This window comes from Myotis yumanensis, unplaced genomic scaffold (assembly GCF_028538775.1).
Source record: "Myotis yumanensis isolate MYYU_CA2020_CCGP unplaced genomic scaffold, mMyoYum1.0.hap1 SCAF_14, whole genome shotgun sequence".
In the NCBI taxonomy this organism is placed as follows: domain Eukaryota; kingdom Metazoa; phylum Chordata; class Mammalia; order Chiroptera; family Vespertilionidae; genus Myotis; species Myotis yumanensis.
Window position 1 is genome coordinate 4,761,289 of NW_027223765.1, and position 22,694 is coordinate 4,783,982.

The following is a 22,694-nucleotide window of genomic DNA, read 5'->3' on the forward strand; positions in this document are numbered from 1 at the left end:
TAAGTATAACCAAAGCGTGTTTGCACCTTTGGGTAGAGAATTCATCTTTCTGCCTCAGAGTCTGTTATTCTTTCCCCATCACTAACACAGAGAATATCCGCCGGGCACGGACGAAAAAACATGCCCAGGAAAGAGCTGGGACAGCAGCGTGTCTGCCTCGCTCATCTCAAGGGGGGAAAAGCTGGTTCAGAAAGTGGAGGGAACTCGTGGTGGACACGGCGAGTTAATGACGGGGCGGGAAACGTGGCCGAGCTCTCCTGGAGTCCTCCTGACCTTCTTCCATCAGAGCTCGCTGCTCTGAGATCCGACCTTGGTCAGCGTCACGCATATGTTATATAAACTTTTTTTTTTCTTACAGTTCGAGGCCAGGAGGCCGGATTGAAGGATTAAGTGAGGGAACCCCAGAAGCCTCTGACTGAACCCCTGCTGTGACATCCTCTGTCACCGTCCCCTCCCTGTGGTTTGTGTGGTGAGTGACAGACCAGTGAGTGATGTGGCACCAGAGCCTGCTCCGCAGTCCACGGGGGTCAGCTACTGCCGTGACACACCTGCTTACAGGGGTAGGTGCGCCACATTCCCGCTAAACAGAAGAGAAGTGAATCGCGTGGGGTGGGGGGTGGGGGGCAAACGTACCTTCTACCGTGACGTGGAAATCGTGCGTGGCCACGCCCAGGAAGTTGTTGGCTGTGCAGCGGTAATTCCCTTTGTCCTCGTAGGAGACTTTCTCTATCTTCAACATCTTGCCGTAATTCTCCTTCGTTTCTCTTCCTTTTGGTAAATCACCACCCACTTTTTCCCAATTGACCTGTGGTGTTGGCCTGAAAAACAATCAGGAAGCGATACATGTCTCTAAATGGGCAAAACGAGAGGTAAAGAACCTCACAGGACACACCCCTCATCGCGTGGCTTTCCTGCGTGTCCTCAGAGTCCCACCGAGGGATGTCCGTTCGCATTCCCGGGGCCCAGACCCGCCCACACCACCAGGGTGAACGTGGGGGCTGGCTCAGGCCGCCGCCCTCAGCACCTCCTCCCACAGTCTCCTCCTCACACCCTTCCTCCTGTGAACGGGGCCCACTGCAGGGACGGGCTGGGCCGTGGGCGTGGCTAGGTGAAGGATGGACAACTGGACGCCTAGGCATAGGGCAAGAGAGGTGTCAGGTGTGAATCTCCCTGTTGTGACTGGAAGTGGCCAGAAATACCAGCCCCGCCCCTGTATGAGTTTGAACACGAGATAAAGGAGGACCCAGCGGCCAGCCGAGGGGAGCCCTGAGATACTGCAGACCATGTCTCAGGTGAGACAGCAGAGGGGCTGGCTGCAGACCTGAGACCCCCGCCGACACGGGCCAGGCTGAGAGCACGCGGCCCGCAGGGGCCGCACGAGTGCATTCGCCACGGGCCTTGGAGCTCACGGCCTAACAGGTGCTTTGCCCGAGTCTCCGAATGGCTGTGTCCCACCCCATCTGTCAACATGGAGACGTGCCAAGTCACAGGCTGCTTGGACCACAGTCCCCCCCAGCCCGGAGCCCTCACAAGCCCAGACTTCGGTAGTGCCAGCCCTCCCTTTCTGCCCGTCCTCGGAATTAGTCTAATCCTCTAAACCCCATCCCTGGAAGGACAGAGGGAGAGGAGCGTGAGCGTCAGGCGATGATGGTGAAGCTCCTTTCTCAGGGGCACAGCCACACCTCCGCAGCACGGCAGCTGTATCCTCGCCAAATTGTTTTTTGCTCTTTTCTATTTAATTAAAGGAAGATTTACTGACAGCATTTGAGCAAGGAAGAATTGAAGGGAAATACAGGTTGTGCCCCCCAAAACGTATACACACGTAACAGCTGATAGCTCAATTGCGGTTTCTTCCTTTTCAGATCTAACCCATTGGGGTATATAACTCTTCAAAGTGTGTATACTTTTAGGGGACACTGTATATTGTTTAACCTCTTTATCATGTGAGAAGGTGACAGTGTCAGGCTGGGCGCCAGCGTCCCTGCAGAATTTCCTGTTTCATGATGACTACCCACACGTGGACACTTCTCCTACATGTTCTCTGATTCAGAGACGCTCCATCCCTTGACTGCTCGGAGCAGCTCCTTGGGTTGAAAAGTGCAGAAATAAGCTAAACATCGAGGTGGCTCAGATTCTGGAGACAGACAGGAGAGGGGACTCCAGGTCTCGGGGCTTCCCCTGCTCCACTGCCCCGGGACGTGGAGAAATCCAGCCGACATGTGGTGTGCGAGACGCCGCGCCTGACACAGGAGACCAGGTGGGCGTCCAGGGATGACTGGTCTGTGACCGCAGAGGGCGTGGCTTAAACCTCCCGAGGAAGGTCAATGAGCAGCTCTCTAAGATCCCACAGCGCGTCCCCTGCATCTGAAGCAGGACCCGCCGGGCTCCGGGCACACCCAGCACCGGGAGGCAGGGCCGTGTGTGTCAGGGGAAGTCCATGCACCGGGCCCCGGGTCCCAGGATGACAGGTTTCTGTCCTTCTGCAGATTCCTCCCTGGGCTGCATGTTCTCGACAGCACGGGGCAGCGTTTCCATGGTTTTGAAAGCAGCCGTGTGCCACCATCCACCCCAGGAGGAAGACTGTGGCCTTTGTGGGAAATAGGGAGGGAGGGTGGCTGAAAGGTCGCCGGGCCCACAGGGCCAAGGGGCACGGTGACGAATCCTGAAAGAATGTGACTTCTCCCTCCACAAGCTCATGGGCACCAAACCACGGGGCGGTGGTTCCCACATGGTTCCCACCGGCCAGTCGCGCCCACCTTCTCACACAATAGGGACCGGCTTCCGGAACAGGCCCTGAAGTGTAATGTAAAACCACTCGCTGGGAATGTACATAGCGACCACGACTTCTGAACTCCACATCCTGCCCCACTGGCCACCGCCCAGCGACGGGGTGGGGGGGGGGGGGTTCCCTTAGCTCGCAGATGAGGAAGGAACCAGGTGCTGGGGCCTGCTTCCCACGGAGGCTGGCGGGAGGCAGGCAGCACAGATAGACAAGAGGCCGGAGAAAGGCCACCTGCCTGACCACGTGTTAGAGAAGATGGGCCTTGTTCGAAAGGACTTATGAAGGTTACTCAATAAACGCAATAGTTCCAAAATGTGGGTGGTGGTGGAAACTGACTGGCCTTTGGGCAATGCCACGTACAGATCACGTACCATGGAAATGTACACTGGAAACCTATATGATCTGATTAACCGAGATCATGCCCCAAAGCAAATTAAACAAGAGAGAAAAGATATGACCAACTGAAGGACCCCGTGCTTTCCTGGGGGATTTGGAAACGTGTGTTTTTGTTTTGTTTTGTTTTGTTTTTTTTCAGATAAAGTCCAGGGAATTCTAGGCTCACGTGAAACTGTCTTAACTTATGTGGACGGGCCCCCCTCGTGCCACGGGAAGCAGGGACAGGAGAGGCAGATGGGGTCCTGGGAACCTGACGGAACCTGATGAGGAGCTGGAGGGACAGGGCCGGCCCGGGACCAAGACCTGTCCCTGCCTCCACTGCTGCCAGCTCCAGCCTGGGCCTTCAGGGTGGCAGCGGCTGACTGAGCGAAGGGGGCTTCTGCCACCATCACCCCGTCCTCACTCCCACACTGACGGAGTGAGCGGCTTATAGATCAGTCCCAGCGCCAGCCTGAAGTCTGGATGGTGGAGTGACAATTACTCCCTCCAGACATGTGCTCATTCATGCTTTTTTATAAAAGGCAACAGTCGAAAACAGGGTGTGCAGGTGCGCCTCAATGGGCATCCTATTCCTTACACAGCGCGCGGACGGTCGGGGCTGACGGACGGTCGGACGGGGCAGGTACTCACAGGCCTTCGGCGAAGCACTCCAGCACCAGGGTGTCCCCCCGGAGGACGGTGACCGTGGACTCGGGGCCCCTCGCGGCCGGAGGCAGCAGCAGGCTGGGCTTTCTCTGCTTGATGGAATTCGCTGGCGGGAAAAGAACAGTGTCCTGTTTTTCTCAGGCTCAGAGAGTGACTGTCCTGTGGCTCTAGCCCAGTGATGGCGAACCTTCTGAGCTCGGCGTGCCAGCATTTTGAAAAACCCTAACTTAACTCTGGTGCCGTGTCACATAGAGAAATGTTTTGATATTTGCAACCATAGTAAAACAAAGACTTATATTTTTGATATTTATTTTATATATTTAAATGCCATTTAACAAAGAAAGATCAACAAAAAAAAATGAGTTCGCGTGTCACCCCTGGCACGTGTGTCATAGGTTCGCCATCACTGCTCTAACCTGTCCTCAGAACAGACGTAACCCAATGCCTCTATGGGAGGGAGTGGTGGACAGACAGACACCCCCCCCCCATCTGGGTCTGTTTCCACTGAGATGCCCACCTGCACACGGCCGGGCACCCCCCGGGGAGCGAGGGGAGTGAGGCCAGAGGAGGAGGCCTGTCCTTGCCAGGCCTTCGGGCCCAGGATTCAAACTCAGCGGAGAGGAGAGCTCATTTCCTGACGGAAGCCCTCCAGTTCTCGGACGTCTGATTCTATGGTCTACACCTGAGTCGTGCCCGCCCCATCCAATAACTCTGTGTGTCTCTGTGTCTGTGTCTCTCATTTAAACCAGGGGCGGGGAGCCAAGGGCCTCTGGAGATTTATCACATCATTCTCGGGCCACACAAAAGCATCAACTTAAAAATTAGCCTGCTGTATTCGGTCTAACATTTAATTAGCTCACCCCTAATATATTTAAGGGGGGGGGAGTTAATAGACACCTCTATGTTAAGGGATTTTCTGTAACATGAATATTAGTATTTTAATAAACTCACAAAGGTATCAGAGGAAAAACTCAAATTGTGAGATGGCAACGAGCTACAACGCTGAGAATCACTGCTAACACGCCACGTACGACCGACTTACCCCGGGAGCCGGCCTCTGTGGGTGAACCCGAGTCATTAGCATGCTTTACTGAAATGAGAAAATGGAAGAGGAAACTCACAAACACAATGGTGGGTGTGGATGCCAACAGAGAACGAGGAGTCACATTCCTTCCCGAGAAAAAGCACCGCGTGAGGGAGGACACGCTTCGCTAGCGCACCGTCTTTGGGGAGACAGTGGGAGGGCCATTCACGCGGAGCTTAACCTTGAACTGTCACAGGTGGATCCAGGCGGGAGGACACAAGTGGCAGCCCAGGGAGGAGAGCGGAGGCTGCCTGGACGCTCGAGCGGAGCCCTGGCATCATGCACCACACGTAGCGACGGAGAAAGTCACCAACCAAACTAGACAACGGACGGCCATGCCCACCCGGAGCCAGCAGAGCCGATGGTTCTCCCTGGGACCCTCTGGGCCGTTCTCCCCTGATGATGCTTTCCCATTTGGGCACCCAGACCCGAGTAGGGGAGGGAAGCAATTCAAATAACTTTGTCAATTTGGGAAAGACAGAAAAAATTATGTGAAAAACATCGTAATAGTGCCCGGCGGGTGTGGCTCAGTGATTGAGCTTCAAACCCTTGAACCAGGAGGTCGCAGGTTCGATTCCCAGTCAGGGCACCTCCCTGGGTTGCGGGCTCGATCCCCCATAGGGGGCAGGCAGGAGGCAGGCAATGAATGATTCTCTCTCACCATTGATGTTTCTATTTCTCTCTCCCTTCCTCTCTGAAATCAATAAAAAATAATTTATTTTTATTTTTTTGGAAATTTGTAATATTGCTCCTCTTTTATCTTTGACTGCTGGGCTCTGCATCTTTCCAGCCTGCTGACTTGTCCCAGAAGCAGAGCCCAACACGTGCTGGGGAAACCCTGGAATATCCCGTCTGCTGCGCCCACTGGCTTGGTTTTCTGGCTGCAGAGACAGAGCCGGGCAGCTGCAGGGGCAGATGTCTCCTGTCGGGGACCTCCCTGGAGTGGAACTAAACAACCCGGCTCTCGCTGGCATCGGCCGGAATGAAATGACAGACACGTTGGCGTTCAGCATGCGCGAATGGAGGGCAAGTTATCTGGACTTACAACTGTTGACTGTCAGCTTCATCGGCATTTTCTGCACAATGGTCCTCAGCCGGGGGAAGGCCGCGAAGCAACAGTAGTCGTTCCGGCTGTCGTGTTCCTCCACGTTCGCAAAGTACAGGTCCCCCTCCTGGCTCATGTACACCCTCTCATCTTGCTGGATGTGCTCCAGTTCTGGAAAGGAATAGCCGTCGTTAAAGGGGCAGCAGTCCTGCCCGGGCCGGTGTGGCTCAGTGGGTTGGAGCGTCGTCCCGTGCACCGAGAGGTTGCAGGTTCGATTGCAGGTTGGATTGCAGGTCAGGACATATGCCCAGGTGGCAAGTTTAATCCCTGATTGGGACACATGTGGGAGGCAACCAACTGATATTTCGCTCTCACATGGATGTTTCTCTCTCTCTCTCTCTCCTTCTTCCTCTCCTTTCCTCTCTCTCTCTCTAAAATCAATAAAATCCTACCTCAGGTGAGGATTATAAATAAATAATCTCATCTCTCTTTTCCTTTTTCAGTTTCTTGGCTTTTCCATTATTTCACTGCATGTGGCAGGTGAAACATTACTAAAACAGAAATATAACACTGCCCAGTGAGGCTCAGTAGTTGAGCAGTGACCTAGGAACCAGGAGGTCACATTTCAATTCCAGCTCAGGGCACATGTCCTGGTTGTGGGCTCGATCCCCAGTAGGGGACATGCAGGAGGCAGCCGATCAATGATTCTCTCTCATCATTGATGTTTCTCTCTCTCCCCCTTCTTCTCTGAAACCAATAAAAATATTTTTTTTTTTTAAAAAAAAAGAAATATAATGCTCGCAAGCAGATACTGGTTGTGCTGGGTGGGCCCTGACATGGGTGCTGTCCCAAAGGTGAGTGAGTGGGTGCTGTCCAAGGTGAGTGAGTGGGTGCTGTGAAAGGTGAGTGAGTGGGTGCTGTCCAAGGTCAGTGAGTGGGCGCTGTCCAAGGTCAGTGAGTGGGTGCTGTCCAAGGTGAGTGAGTGGGTGCTGTCCAAGGTGAGTGAGTGGGTGCTGTCCAAGGTCAGTGAGTGGGTGCTGTGAAAGGTGAGTGAGTGGGTGCTGTCCAAGGTCAGGGAGTGGGTGCTGTCCAAGGTAGGCAGGTTGTTGGACACAGGGAGGACCTCCTCCCAGACGCTCCTCGTCCTATCACTGGCCTGCACGCTCTTCAGGTGTGACAAGCTTACGGGATCTGTTTGGTGGTTGTCTAGTGTTTTCACAGACACCCTGAAGTGTGTATTTAAGACTTGGAGCAAACTCTAGGCGGGTAGTTTCTAACTGTGTTTGGCTCCACAGTGATAACCTGCTATTAGTTCTAATCTTCGGCTCCAGCGTGTCACCTGACATGCATGGGTGAAGCAGACCCCACTCACCGATGTTCATCCAGTAGATGTGCAGCGGGGGCAGCCCCGTGGGCGGGTTGCAGGGCAGGACCAGGGGGTCTCCCTCCTCCACTTCAAGGGGCTCGATCTTTTCTTTGGGGAATTTTGGAACATCTGGTATAAAAGAGTCATTTCAAGACATTGTTAAAGTTAACTTTGAGCGGCAAAGTAATACTTTGATGCATTCTTCTTTCACAAAATTGGAGCATTTTAAATAAACTCAGCACCCCCATCTTGGTTCTCCGATCTCCCCTGCAGAGAGAGATGCTGGTGGGAACCTGGGTGCGTCCTTACACAAGTTCCCAACTACCTGTGCAGTTGTAACTGCTGACCAGACGCTTTCGCTGGGACATGGATCCGGCCACAGCACACCCGTGTGTGTGTCTGCACGGAGCGGGAGCGCCCAGCCACGGGCTCTGTGCATATTAAGCTCTGAGAGACGTGGCACCTTCTGCAAACACTGCAATTTCTCTCCTGTAGACACATGCTCCCTAGCTCTATGGTGACGCCTTTGCATGTGACTGGCGAGTGCTCCGTTCAGAGCGTGAGCACACCAGAGAAGGGATTCCCAGCCCACGTGGGGGAAATGGCACAGCTGCATGAACTGCTTCTGTCTCGCACCCAGGACCTTCCCCAGCTCAGCCTTGCAGGGGGCAGGGTGTTACTCCACGGCCTTGGCCACTTGGAAAGGCGGGCTTCCTCATGTGACTGTCACCGGCGGGCTCCCTGCCGGTCGCCTCCTTCCAGCATGTCTCCCTGCAGGCCGGGGCAGGCCCCTGGAATGGCAGCCACCGGGGATCCTGCTTCTGCTCTGGGAAGCGGGTAGCGTTCCATCCCCGTCAAAGGTCAGAGGCAGGAGTCAGCTCAGTCATCACCAGGCTCCGTGCTGCAGGGAGTAACGGTGCCACCTTGCTGTGGCCGGCAGCTCTGACTGAGCAGGTGTGTGACAGTCACTGTGCAGGAAGTCCACCTCTCCTGAGCCCAGCTTAGTGACTTCCAGATTCCAAATCCCCACCCTCGCTCAGTGTTCAGTGCCAAATCAAAGCCCAGCGTCCGTGGTGCTGAAGGTCGCAGGGCCCCCAGGGAGTTAGGGATCTGCTTATACTCAGACACGAGGGGCAGCGGAGGGAGGGAAAACCCGTTCCAGAAATGCAAGGAGCATGCACTTCTGACTGAAACAAGCAGACGCCAGGGGCCCAACCTGAATGCTTACTTCCCAGGGGACACCCCCTGTAAAGCAGGATGAATAAGATGCAGCAAGCCCTAATTAAAGAATCGCCCCCTCAGAGCACTCAGAAACCTAACGATTCCCGCAGAGAGCACAGCCGGGGAGCCCTGCATTAATTAAATCTAGGTTATAAAGCGCCAATTCTGAACATGTCAATAGTGTAATTCAACTGGCTTCCAAGGTACCAGTAATAAGACAGAAAGTAAAATGAAATGTGTAAGTCCACCCAACCTTTTATTCCGTGGCAGAAGTCTCTGGAACAGCTTTTGGCCAAAGATGAAATTACTATCCGGAGGCAGGGGAGAATATTTATATGTGGAATCATTTAAGGTCTGAGAACAGGTATTACAAAGGACATTAATTTGTTGGTTATTTGGGATTATTTTTTAGGTCTTATTGTTGAACTTTGAAGCTGTTTCGTGAGTGTGATGCTGGCTGCAAGGCAAACATTGCCACATGCGCAGAGGAAGTGAAACTTAATTACCATAACTCATCAGCGGGCAGGAAGTCGGCTTCATTCCGATGAAGACGTGGCTCCTGTCTAAAAGTAACCCTCACCGGTGACATTTGCTAATTGTGTTTCTCTGGCGACAAACATCGGCAAGGCTGAGTCTGGACTCGTGCAACACTGTCTGAAGTGAACGTATACACGCTCATTTTTCTTCTGGGCTCTCACTTGCCGGCTCATTTCAGAGGAGCAGTCCCTCAGCGTGCAGAACAGCCTCCTTCCTGCAGCCTCGGAGAGCCCGGCCTTGACGGGGATGCTCCCTGTGCGGAGGCCTGGAAACCCCGACCGCAGAGCCGAGGTCTGCAGGACACCCAGCCCTTCCCGCACCTGCTCGCTCCTCTTCTCTAAGGGGCTTCCACATTTATTCTTCCGCTGACGGATGCACTTCAGGTAACGGCTCCGAGGGCAGAGGGTCCTGAACCCCAGCCAGAATCTGCGTGGCGCACTTTCACAGAGACCAGTGAGCTGCGCCCCAGTCTTCTAATCAGAGCGACCGACACAGCAAACCTGCAAAGCAAACCTTCCCGGCTCTGAGGTGCGGGAGGGCTCCGCAACCCACCATCCACGCTCCGCACCTCACAGGACGAAAGCTAACGGCTTTGCGCCTGGAATGCCGGAGACGCATGAGAAACACGCGAACCTGGAGGCTGCCCTAAGGGATGAACTGAGCCCTCATACTAACACTCGTGGGCTACGCGGCTTCAGCCCTTTCTCCTTTTCTCCGGCACCCTAGGGTCCTACGACATCATCCCTATGGGATCCTCGGAAGGGTGACTAGAAGTTTCTTGGGGAAAGATACTATGAAACCTAAGCTGTACAGTCCCCGCTGCCCATCTGCCTCACAGTAGAGTCACCATGCCCTGGCCGGTGTGGCTGCTGGTTGGGCCTGTCCTGATTCCTTGTCGGGGCAGGTGCCTGGGTCATGGGCTCTATCCTTGGTAGGGATCGTGCAGGAGGCAGCTAATCAATGTTCTGCTCTCACATCAATGCTTCTCTTTCTCTCCCTCCTTCCCTCCCTCTTCCGCCTTTCTCTCTAAAAATCAGTGAAAAAAGCATTAGGAAAAAACAAAAAGAGTTGCCAAGACACGTCATCAGGGAGGGTTAACGCCACTAGTCATGCTAACTAACCAGTCCGACAGACATGTCCTGGGGACTCAAGCCCCAGGCACGGACTCTGCAGAGGGGCCTTCCTGGGACTCGAGGATCAAGTCAGGTCCTGAGTCTGATCCCCGACTGCCAGGTGCTCTCGACCAAACAGGCGGCGCCTTCAGCTGACAGAGAGGATGCCGTCGGCATGACGGGGCACAGGCGGCCTGGGAGCATAGGACCGTGCGCGCACACCCTGGAGCCGCTGCCAGGGCCTCACCCTGACTTCCCCACACATGCCACGTGACCAGAGCCTGCTCCTTCATGTGCTCCTGTGTCCTCGTTCATGAAGTGGCACCGCACTGACCCCTAATTCACTGGTGTGGGTCAGAGTTTAAAGAAACCACTTCACATAAATAAATCAAAACAGTGTGGCACTTAAAGATCACTAGACATGACCTAGAACAGCGGTTCTCAACCTGTGGGTCGCGACCCCTTTGGGGGTCGAATGACCCTTTCACAGGGTTGCCTAAGACCATCAGAAAACACACATATAATTACATATTATTTTTGTGATTAATCACTATGCTTTAATTATGTTCAATTTGTAGCAATGAAAATACATCCTGCCTATCAGATATTTACATGACGATTCCTAACAGTAGCAACATTACAGTGATGAAGTAGCAACGAAAATAATTTGATGGTTGGGGGTCACCACAACATGAGGAACCGTATAAAGGGTCGAGGCATTAGGAAGGTTGAGAACCACTGCCCTAGAAGGTTTGGCTCAGTAGATAGAGCGTCGGCCTGAGGATCCAAAGGGTCCCGGGTTCAATTCCGGTTCAGGGCAGGTACCTTAGATGCAGGCTCCTCCCCGGCCTGGGCCCTGGTCGGGGCGCGGGCAGGAGGCAACCAATCAATGTGTTTCTCTCACATCGATGTTTCTCTCTGTCTTTCCCTCTCCCTTCCACTCTCTCTAAAAATTTTTCAATGGAAAAATATCCTTGGGTGAGGACAACAACAAAAATATCACTACACACGCGTGGGTGTTGCTCAGGTGTGTCCCCTCACCCCACCCCCGCAACGCTCACCCCATCATGAGGGCAGACGGGGCGGGGCTCTCTTCTCCTGCATGAGCTTTAGTGATGTCTGTGAATATTTGGGATTAACTTCTCCAGAGGCGGCAGAGAGCGGGCCAGAATCACTGTGTATAAAGGTTTCTGTTTGCAGGGACAACAATGGGATTTTCGGCTGATGTGCTCGCCTTGGAACTTAGGTGGCTAAAGCCTTCGAGGTTACAGCTGAAAACTTTACAACATGAGAGAGATACATGATAACACTCGAATCACAAAGACCTATTCATATCAAAAGAGAATCCAATCTCTGCCGCTTTAGAAAAGACTCAAGTGATGAAGGCTGTGGATGCTCCACCTGGTCTCTGATGTATGAATTCCCTGGGAACCGGGCTCGGGGTCCTCTTCAACATACAAACGATCACAGAACACGGCCAGGCGATGAAGTCATTTCAGGAGAGACTGAACACAATGCGTCAGAAACTAATTTATTTTTCTCTTTTCTGAGCAGCAGAAACACGAAGCAATTACCCGCCACTTAGCTCAACTCCGAGAGCGGCTCTTAACGACAATGCCAGGGGGTTCCGGCCGGAATCTCCTCCCATTGCTCAGGTCTTGGCTCCGGCGGCTTCGAGAGCCAGAGAACATGTTTGTAAAATCCTCTAATGGAGAATCATAGATAAGAATGTGCCGTTTCTCTCTCTGCACCAGGCCTAGCTGCTGCTTTTGCCTTTGTGTTTCCATAGCAACCATCAGAATTCAGGGTAGGGACCAGCCGACGCCATGTCTTCTACAGGGATTTTTAATAACCTCCCCCTGCCTCTCTCTTTCTCATCTTATTTCAGCGAATTGATTTCAGATGGATGATAGGTAGGTAGGGAGACAGAAGATAGATAGATAGATAGATAGATAGATAGATAGATAGATAGATTAGATAGATAGATAGATGATGGATCGATCTAGTTTTATCATCCTCAACCACAATTTCCATGGCGATAATTTCTGATCCAGAATTCATTAACACTTGCGACTGAATGTCACTTCAAACCCCAACTCCTGAGGTCATTTCCAAGTTTATGTGTCACTGCTTTGCCCCTGACTATGCTACAGTTTCACCTACCAGCTCAGTAAGGCCAATTCCAACAAATCGGCATCCTGCATACTTATTCACTTCACATACACAAAAGGGCCCTTTGTAAAGCAAACGCAAGTGATAACGAGAAGGAAAAGAGATACCAGGAACACTCTTTCAGCCACCGCCCCTTACACAAAAAACATAATCTTGCCACAACCTATCTGTCCCCCCTCGTTCCAGGAGAAACCATTACTCTCCTGCATTTTATTTTTATCAATCGCTTGTTTTGCACTACAAGTTTGCCACACAAAATGACACCCCTACACAATATCTCATTTTGATGGATGTTTGAACTCCCATAAATGAGACCACAGTGTATGTGTGTCCAACCTATTCCCAAGGCTCAGCAGTCTTCCCTGCTGGGCTGTACTTCTGTCTGATTACACTACAAGGTATTCATTCTCCCGGCTGGGACGGGACTCCCGTGTTTCCCCGTGTGTGGAGTTTTAACACGTCTTGTTGAAGAAACCCTCCCGACCCTGACGTCAGGAGTATTGTTAAAATACTCCTCCACCGCACGGGCACGGTGCCGTCTTTAATCCACCGGGAAGGAAGCATCTCCGTGAGGTGAGAGAGGGCTCCAGAGGAAGGCTGTCTGCGTGGATGGTCAGCGTTTCACACCTCCCGTCTCAAAACCAGAACGAAAGAGAAGCCGGCTGGCTCTTCGCACCTCTGTCAGAGCTGCATGGGTTTGTTTTCCGGTTCTCCGTGCAGTTCCACGGCCTGCACACCGCCATGCGGGCTAGTGACACAGTCTTTCCACGGGGCCACGTCCCCGACTTGTCCTTAGTCAAGAGATTCCACCCAGTGGCCCCTCTGTCCCTCATATCCTTGAGTCAGTAGGTCACACTCCACAGACAGACAAACCAAAGCAACCACCAGAGACTTCTGTTCAGTTGTCCTGTAGATCAATTCATGGAGAATCGACATTTCAGCTTCCCTAGTCTTTTGACCCATAAAACGGGTATTTTCCCCATTTGTGTAAATCTTTGAAAATGGTTTTCATACACGTGTACACCTTTCAGCTGTGAAGTTCTCACGCCTCTCTGTTGGACTGACCTTCGGCGTCTATATTATTCTCCCCTTCACTCTCCTTTCTGTGACTTTACTGTCACCTCGGGCTAGCGCGTTCATTTTCATCTCAACACGATGACACCTAAGAAGCTGGCATCACCAACCGCCACCCTCTCTTCTGAGACCAGTGAGGATGAGAAATATCTGTCCATGTACACGATGCTCTAGCCGCGTCCAGCAAGTGTCCCGGTGCAGAATCTCCACCACCCTCACTTCAGAACGCATTCCAGGGCCTTGGCCGTCTCTCATTTCACTTAGAAAGTACTTAGAAATATGGCTATTAATTTGCAAAGAATAAGACTTTTCTAGTTTTCTTTTCATTATTGATTTCTAGCTTAGTTGCATAGGCTCATCTTTTCTTCCCAGCTAGTAAATCACCAAATATCGAGGAAACGCGCTCTTCCGGTTTAGCGACCGTGCTGTGCCGTGGTCCCTGGCGGGGTCTTTAAACCTTCTACGTGCCTGGCATGGATGGTTTTTCTGCTTGAGTTCCCAAATAATGAAAAGATAAGGCGAAATGTTTTTCATTATTATGATAGATTTGTCTATTTCTCCCTGTGGTTCTATTTTTTTCTTCACATAGTTTATCACCATGTACACTTAGTGAACTAACCCAGGAAGCCTTTTTAAAAGAAGGTCTGTGGTGCCTGGTATTAATTCAACCACGCCTGCTCTCGTTGGCATAGCATTTAGCTGGGCCATCATTTCCACCTTGTGGTTTAACGATTCTGTATCCTCGTGCTTTAGGTGTGTTATGCTGTAAATGGCTTATGGCTTTTTATTAACTGGAGCATTTAGTCCATTTGCTTTTATCTTTAATCAGTGATATATACCTGAATTTATTTCTAGTTTTTAAAATGTCTGCTCATCCCACTTTGTATTTTCTCTCCTTTCTTTTTCTTCCTCCTCCTCACACCACATGGTTTGATAATCATTCATTTTTTCTATATTTTTAGAGTAATTACTCTATAAATATTAAGATGCATACATAATGTGCAGAGTCTACATTGGTCTAGCTGTTCTCTCCTCCAAAATCATTTCAATCTGGTCCCCACCCCGACTTGTGGGGTAAGGCCCACATGTTGTGCATGTGTGTTTTAGAAGCACCTGCCTGTTCTTCCGCTGTATCCTGCGAGCGCTTGGCTGATCTTTGAGTTCTTCAAAGTTTAGAACTCCATAAGGAGAAACTGCCACACAGCCGCTGGTGACAGCGTTCTACGTAAGAATCTATTCTGTGAGCCTCTGGTTAGGATCACATGACCTTGCCTCCTTTAAGATCAGGGAAGCTAGCCAGTTGTGATGGTTGGTCATCAGAGGTCCCATGAGCATGGCAGTGATGCAGTCTTATTTTTGGTGATAGTTACTGACCAATGACCCCCTCCACAGAAAGCAGCTTGCAGTTTCCATGACTACTGTTTACGGCAGGCATGACTGCTAAGCATCCTTCCGAGGGACTCCCACGGTGACGTCAGGTGGGCTTTAGGATTATCTCTGAGCCACCTCACCTCTAGAAGTTACCTGTGTGACTTCTCTTTGGAAGCAAACTTTCATGCTCTCTGCCCCAGACCCTAACCTGGTGGCCCAGGGTCACGTGCTGCAGCCACGGCATGAGGGTGAGTCGCCCAGGAGGCTGTGTGGGGAACAGAACAGCTGCTCTGACAGACGGCTGCCACACCCATAGCGAACTGCGAGATTTAGGAATGACCTGTGTGAACCCTGCTTGGGGATGACTTGTTACTGCAGCATAACTCGCTGACCCTAACTAATACCATGTGCAACTTAGTTCTCATCATGAGGCAATAGATACTATGTTTCCCCAAATTAGACACGAGGTTACTAGATGGAGTGCAGCAACCTCCCATTGCTTTCAAGGTCATCCATCCACTTCCATGTGTCAAGACCTGGAAGAGAATTCCCCTTATAAAAAAGATATAAAGCGCACATGTGCCAATTAAATAAATAATGTGTTGTTTCATTAGAGCCCAGAACAACGCCTACCGCACACTTGACAAAAACATCTATAAATTAAAATCTCCACCGTAATACTCACTGGGAACTATAAATTCTATTTCTTCCGACATAGCCACTCCCAGCTTGTTTGAAGCGAAGCAGCGGTATTTCCCCTGGAAGTGAGCTATCTGCCCTTCATTTGGGATCCGGAAGGTTCCTGAGTTGTTGGAGGCAATGACCCGAGGGTCGGAGAGGTCAAAGGGCTTGCCATCTTTCGTCCACGTAAATCTGTAACGAAAGCTCAGCTTAAGGACGTAGAAAATGAACCGGGTCCTAGTATTTATACACCAATACACAGAAGTGACAAAACCAGGACATTTAATTTCTGGTAGAAAGTATGTTGAATGGACTATCAGAAAAGATATCTGACAAGCGGCTGTAGACTGGTGTGTACATCTCTCCAAATCCCTGAACTTAAGCTCAGCCCCCAGCATGATGGGGTCAGAGGTGGGGCCGTGGGAGAGGATGAGGTCAGGAGGGTGGGGTTCTCCAGAGCGGGGTCAGTGTCCCTATGAAAGAGAGCATTCTTCCCTCCCCCACCCCACCCCCCACGTGTGAGGCTACAGAGCGGGGACGGCTGCCTTGGACCAGGCAGCGGCAGGAAAGGGGATTTCACACCTAAAGGCCTCAGGCGGGAGGCCGCTCACCTTGGCTCCGGATTGCCTTTAGCTTCACATTCGATCTGAAAATATTCATCAAAGGGAAAGGCGACTTGCTCTTTTGACTGTTTTGTGATGGTTGGAACCTGTGGAACTAAATGGTAAAAACACAGAGTGAGGTTAACTAGTGACCACAGAGGCGCTGTCACCTGCTTTCTGTGGTGACAAGAGGAAGGTCTGAGTAAGTGAAAACAGGATGAGCCTGGCTTCCGCTATGTACAGCAGGTTTCATGGAAGGAATGCAATTCGGTGCCACTGCTTCATGTTGTCGTATATTCCATTTTATTAGAAATTAAAACTAAAAATCCTTAAAATATTTATTAGTCCATTAAAAATAATCCCATCACGGGTTGAAATAAATAACACGTTTTATAAAAAACACAAAGTAGAATAAGAGACCTGGCATTGTTTCATTTTGCTGCAAATCTCTTTATATCCTAAGAGACGTGGGTTCTCATATATGCCTGCAGCAAATCTGTTGCTGAAATTATTTTGCTTAAAGATCTCAAGAAAAAAAAGAGGAAAATAGCCTATCAGGTGTGGCTCAGTGGTTGAGTGTCAACCTATGAACCAGGAGGTTTTGGTTTGATTCCTGGTCAGAACACATGCCCAGGTTGTGGGTTCAATCCCCAGTGTGGGGTGTGCAGGAGGCAGCCAATAGATGATTCTCTCTCATCACTGATGTTTCTCTCTCTCTCTTTCTCTCTTCTCTCCCTTCCTCCTTCCTTCTCCTCTGAAATCAGTAATATATATATAATATATATATATGTTTAATAATAAAGATAAGAAGAAAACCCAGCCTCACACAGGTCTGTCCGTGAGCGGGTAAAGTATTTTCCAGGCCCATCTGGTGACTGTGGACAGCCCCTTAGAGAGTGCACCCAAACCCACCAACTGGCAGTTTCTTTTTTTCTTCTTTTTTTACATTTAATACAAATGTTTTTGTTTGTTAATCCTCACCCGAGGATATTTTTCCAATGGTTTTTAGAGAAAGTGGAAGGGAGGGGGAGAGGCAGACAGAGAAGCATCTATGTGAGAGAGACACATTGATTGGTTGCCTCCTACACACACCTTCACCAGGGCCGGGATTGAGCCTGTAACTGGGCGAGGTACATGCCCCTTGACCAGGATAGAACCCGGACCCTTCAGTCCATGGGCTGGTGCTCTATCCACTGAGCCGCATCGGCTAGGGAGAGCGGCAGTTTCTCCATTGCAATGCGGAGTCTGAAACTGTAGCCATAAACGGTTCATACTCTGTTGTAGTAAAATGTCTGGTCCGTGGACTCGTTTTAATCAGACGTGATCTGGTGACATCACACAATAACCGTCTGGAAAAATTACTGGTTCCCTGAGTGACAGCCACCCGCCAATCCTGGTACATTTCATTACACAGTATTCCAAATTCACTTTTGTCAATATCCTCACTGATCGGACCAGAAAAGCCGTCCCTGTCGGGGAGCTGTCAGGCTCCGAGTGGAGACTATCGGTTTGCTAATTTTATCAATGAAACACGTATTGTCAGCTGTCCCCCTTGACGTGACAGGGTCCACTGATCCACAGGGAGTCACATCTGCCACGTACCCGTTCCTGTAATCTCGGTCTGTTGTGTTCTTTGGAGTAAAAATTGTGCTCACACCACGACTCGGTGAAGGAGCGGGACCACCTGGGGCTTTGGTCAGAGGCAGAACCACTTTATATGGATGTCCTGGGTCAGCCACAAATTATGAAGAAGAATGTGCTCTAGAATGGACACTTAATAAGAGCAACAACGTTTAAGTGCTTCACCAAGGACAACCTTTTTTAAAATTTATTCTTTATTGATTTCAGAGAGGAAGGGAGAGAGAGGAGAGATAGAAACATCAATGATGAAAATCATTGACCTGCTGCCTCCTGGGCGTCCCCTCCTGAGGAGTCCATCCCACAGCCCAGGCATGTGCCCTGACTAGGAATTGAACTGTGACCTCCTGGTTCATAGGTCAATGCTCGGCCACTGAGCCACGCTGGCCGGGCTGCACAAGGACAATCTTAAGCAAAATGTTTGTTTTGTTTTGTTTTGTTTTACTGAGAGGAGATGGTTGTGCAGAACACCTTGCCTGCTGACCCAGCTGGCTGCCAACACCTTGATCTCTGCCAGGGTGACACCAACTACCCCCGTTGCTTTTGTAACATAAGGCACCTGTTTGCGCAGCAAAAAGCAACAATGCCAGGCGGTGTTACTGTGAAAGGTCTGATCACAGACTGCCCGGATGTGCCCCTGGGACCGGAGAGGTACTAGGGTCACCTATGATGGGACGCTCAGCTTGGACAATAACTCCATGCCACTTCCAATTTTAAAATTCCATTTTCTGGCTCTGACTGGTTTGGCTCAGTGGATAGAGCGTCGGCCTGTGGACTGAAAGGTCCCAGGTTCGATTCCAGTCAAGGGCATGTACCTTGGTTGTAGGCACATACCCAGTGGGGGGTGTGCAGGAGGCAGCTGATCGATGTTTCTCTCTCATCGATGTTTCTAACTCTCTATCCCTCTCCCTTCCTCTCTGTAAAAAATCAATAAAATATATTTTTTTAAAATTCCATTTTCTGTATCTGTGCCTAATGAATCTGATAATCATGTTTTACTACCTTAGGAGCATTAGCCTAGGTTCAGGCTTTATCCACTGGGTACTGGTAAGTATTTTAATAACATCCATATCTGCACGGACAGTTGCCTTGCTTCTGGTTAATGATAGGTCTAAGCCAAGCAGGTCTTGAGCTGAATGCATATTCGTGTTACTCACCTTTTACTACCGTTATAAATGGTGAGGGATGGCGCACAATAGCCACGGTCCCTGAGATATCAGCTAATGGCTTGTGAACAACTTGTTTGTGAGAACATTATTCTCCCTAAATTTGCTAAGGTTGTAAAGTCTCAGCATAACTAATTATTCCAGGAACGGAGCTCACCACCTCTGGGTGTTTATAAGAATAGATATTCTACATTATAAATTCTTTCTCCATAATTAGGCCAATTACACAGACACCAGACGTGCTGACATTCAATTTGAATACCTGCCTCCGTTTCATTTGCTCCAGAGTCCTGAAATAAATGGGTAATATTCACTTGCTCTGAAAACAAGTCATTAATATTTTACAACAATTGTTGGCAAAGGACCGTGCGCCACGAAAACGCGTAAGTAGCTGAGACAACTGGAATGAAAATGAGCATTGTGGACGGAGACAAAAATCTCACACCTTCACCACCAATGGACCCGAGGAGGGAAGATGGAGAGGAAGCGGATGTTCTCAGCGAGGAGGGAGACTGTGAGTCGGGAACTGGCCTGGGGCAAGTGTGAAGTGAGCCCCTTTCCCTCGAGGATCACGGAGAACCTCCCTCCGAGTGAGGCACTGCTACTCAAAGCAAAAGAACCTCCCGAGGACGAATTCTTTCAGGCCCTTCCCCGCATTTCTACAGCGAGGCTGGCGTACGGTGTGTGTGAGCCGGCAGATTTCACCTCTACTTAGAGAACCTCGAATCTGTATGTCTGGGGAGTGGGTCAGTGGGGTTTCTCAGGCAGGGAGCCAGGGAAACCTGTCCAGCAGAGTGGGGAAGCAACTCTCATGGGGGGGGAAGGGGGACTTCAGGTGCAGGCTGCCCACAGCATGTGATGTCCTGTAACCTAAGGAAGCCTCAGAAAGTGGTTTCCAGCACATTAGCTAACTCGGCCGGAGTGATGGCCTCTTCTGGTCACAGTGGGACTGTCTGGGTTTTTGAAGGCCTAGCACCTGCGTATTCGGCTTTCTGAGGCCCAGACTAATTCTCCAGAACTCGGACGGCCTGGAGGTCCTTCCCAAGGCGGAGAGTCACAGGAGCCCCAGCACACATTGTTAATAACTCTCAAAGTCACAGGCAGAAACCCCGAGGGGATTAAGCCTTGGACTTCATGGACAAAATATCTAAGTAACTTCTCAAGGGTCTCTTTATGTCCCATGAGCTTATCACACAAGAGAAAGTCCCCAAATTCCTACACTGTAGTTAACATACTCTACATACATTGCATTTGCAGATGTAGGGGCAGAAACAGAATGTTGGGGACCAGCTAGAAGTGTAGGCAATATTAATCCTGTTCTGTTAACCGTGTTTGTTTTATTTTGATTAAAGAAGCACATTCTAACCAGGCTGGCAGCTGCAGGTGGGACCTGGGAGCTCACCTGGAAATGCAGCCCATCCTCCCCATCAGGGAGCTGCCTATGGTCATGGAAAGATTAACAACCTTGTTGCAGAAACCAGACCTGCCAGCCCTTTGAAGACCCCAAGCCCTTGCATATCCCTAGACCTTTGAGGATCCCCAACCCCCATTACCTGTAAACCGTACATTTGGCCTACCCTTTGCCTACTTCCCCATGTAATCTTTGTCCTTCTACCCAATATTAACACCTGGCTTATAGTGAGGTGGGGGGCAGAGCAGATTTTTGTGAATGACCTCCTGCCCTCCCACGCTGCCGGCAGGACTGGAATCAACACTCATATATGATTTAACCCTGTCTCTGCTGAACTGGCTCAAGTAGTGACAGGCAGTCGGACCCACTTGACTGTCTGGTTACACAGTTACATTGCTTTTTTCAGTTTTCAATTATTCTCACTTAATTAAACAGATTTATGATTTTTTAAGATCTGCATTCATCTGACCAACATATGCTGGGATGTAAACTTCCATAAAACCACTGACTGGGCTCTTGCTGTGCATTCACAGGACAGGTGCCTACATCTGCAGTGGGTGCTATCGGACGTGTGTATTTGCGCACTATAAAAACGGTTCCTTAATACCTTCCTATCTCATTTTTCATTCCTAAATATATAGTCATTTTTTTTAAAAGAATACAAAGTTTATTCATTTCCTTTTTTTGTTATGATTGGTTGGGTACCAGTAATTTCTAAATCATACTTGTCCCTAAAATAAACTAACCTGAGTATATAAAAGGAGCAGCTGTTGGTTGTACTTGAGACTTTCTTATACGGCAAAATACCTCCTAATCTCTAGCTTACATTCTCATAGGCCAAGTCTGCAAGGAGGCAAAAGGCCTGGGCTGCAAGGGATGTCATGGGCAGCGCAGTGCAAGCCACGCAAACAACAAGGAAGACACAGGCAGATTCTGAGAAATACACAGAAATATAGTCAAAACGCCTCCTCGATCTAGACGTGTCCGATGTGAAATCAAAATGCACATGAGATCCCAGAGAGCCGGCACTGACGCCGTCACCCTACCTGAGAGCGGGATCTCAGAGGCGCTGGCGAAATGCAAGAGGAGGGACAGTAGAGAGAAGACGGCTCCGCCGGCGCTGGACAGCCTCTCCATTGCTCTTCTGGGAGGAGGACGCGCAGAGGACAGGACTCTGTTCCCCTCTGCCCTTCGGGTGAAAACGGAGGGGAATGGGGTCGACCTGGAAATGCAGAAAAAAATACAGAATAGCACAGACTGGAAGCTCATATACCCTAAAATGTCAACACCACAGAAATTACATACATTTTTCTTTTTGTTGTTGTTGTTAATCCTCACCCGGGGATATTTTTCCATAGATTTTTTAGAGAGAATGGAAGGAAGGGGTGGAGACAGAGAGAGAGAGAGAAACATCGATGTGAGAGAGACACCAATTGGTGGCCTGGATGGGACTTACATTAGTAATAAAAAATATTTTCAACTGTGTCTTTACGTAAAGAATTATTCCTAGCCACAAAATAAAATGTGTTAAAAACAACTGCTTTCATTATGAAAAGCTGAGCGTTGCCAAACTGCAAACACTAGTTCTACCCACTGGGAAAAGCTTGGGGACACTCAACCGTGTAGCTGTTTCTAAGGGGAAAAGGATGAGGGAAACACGGGGATGCCTTGTCCTTCAAAGTTTCCTGGTCCTTCTCGCTTCGAAACACATCGAGAACAGTGACCCGAGTTCACTGTTTATAAGCTATGTATCACTCGTCACCTGCAATCTATTATTTAATATTCTCTGCCATTAATATTCAATGTCGATTTCTTTAAGGCCATCGCATGTGTCTGTTTAATGAGCCGTCCTATTTGTGAAGGGAAAGGCTTCCAAAACCATGATGCTATTAGGAAGCCACATTTCCAGATTGATACATCATCCTACCCTGAAACGGAGCATAGAGACAACCAGGGGCCTCGTCAGGGAGGGCAGCCTGTTTTCAATTAATCTCCCGGTGCCTCTAACAGCCACAGTAAAATAGCCTTGGGTGCTAATTGCTCAATAGCAATGATTTGACTTTTGTAACGACATGGTCTTGATCCAAGAAAGTCTCACCCACAAAAAGGAAGGAACATTGAGCTCCTGGCTTAAAATGAGACTGTAAGGGCCCAGCTGGCATGGCTCAGTGGTTGAGCATCGACCTATGAACCAGGAGGTCACAGTTCGATTCCCAGTCAGCACACATGCCCAGGTTGCGGGCTCGATGCCCAGTGTGGGGTGTGCAGGAGGCAGGCAATCAATGATTCTATCTCACCATTAATGTTTCTATCTCTCTCTCCCTCTCCCTTCCTCTCTGAAATCAATAAAAATGTATTTTTAAAAAACCATAGTTACTAAACAGTTACTAC

The 22,694-nt window shown here is 50.0% G+C and overlaps 1 protein-coding gene across 8 annotated transcripts in view; it reads right to left on the reverse strand.

Moving 5' to 3' along the window:
- CHL1 (cell adhesion molecule L1 like) overlaps positions 1 to 21,525 on the reverse strand; it is a 48,361-nt gene extending 26,836 nt beyond the window's left edge. For 6 of the 8 annotated variants that reach the window (XM_070391457.1, XM_070391452.1, XM_070391456.1 and 3 more), the window contains exons 1-8: positions 21,350 to 21,525; positions 16,098 to 16,203; positions 15,491 to 15,678; positions 7,325 to 7,447; positions 5,953 to 6,123; positions 4,866 to 4,913; positions 3,809 to 3,929; positions 634 to 818 (exon numbers count right to left, since the gene is read on the reverse strand). In XM_070391457.1, coding sequence (XP_070247558.1) covers positions 634 to 818; positions 3,809 to 3,929; positions 4,866 to 4,913; positions 5,953 to 6,123; positions 7,325 to 7,447; positions 15,491 to 15,678; positions 16,098 to 16,203; positions 21,350 to 21,440 — 1,033 coding nt within the window. In that variant the 5' untranslated portion in view covers positions 21,441 to 21,525. The remainder of the gene's footprint in view (positions 1 to 633; positions 819 to 3,808; positions 3,930 to 4,865; positions 4,914 to 5,952; positions 6,124 to 7,324; positions 7,448 to 15,490; positions 15,679 to 16,097; positions 16,204 to 21,349) is intronic. The other 2 variants (XM_070391453.1, XM_070391451.1) reach the window with 1 other exon arrangement.
- Between the last annotated feature and the right edge of the window lie 1,169 nt (positions 21,526 to 22,694).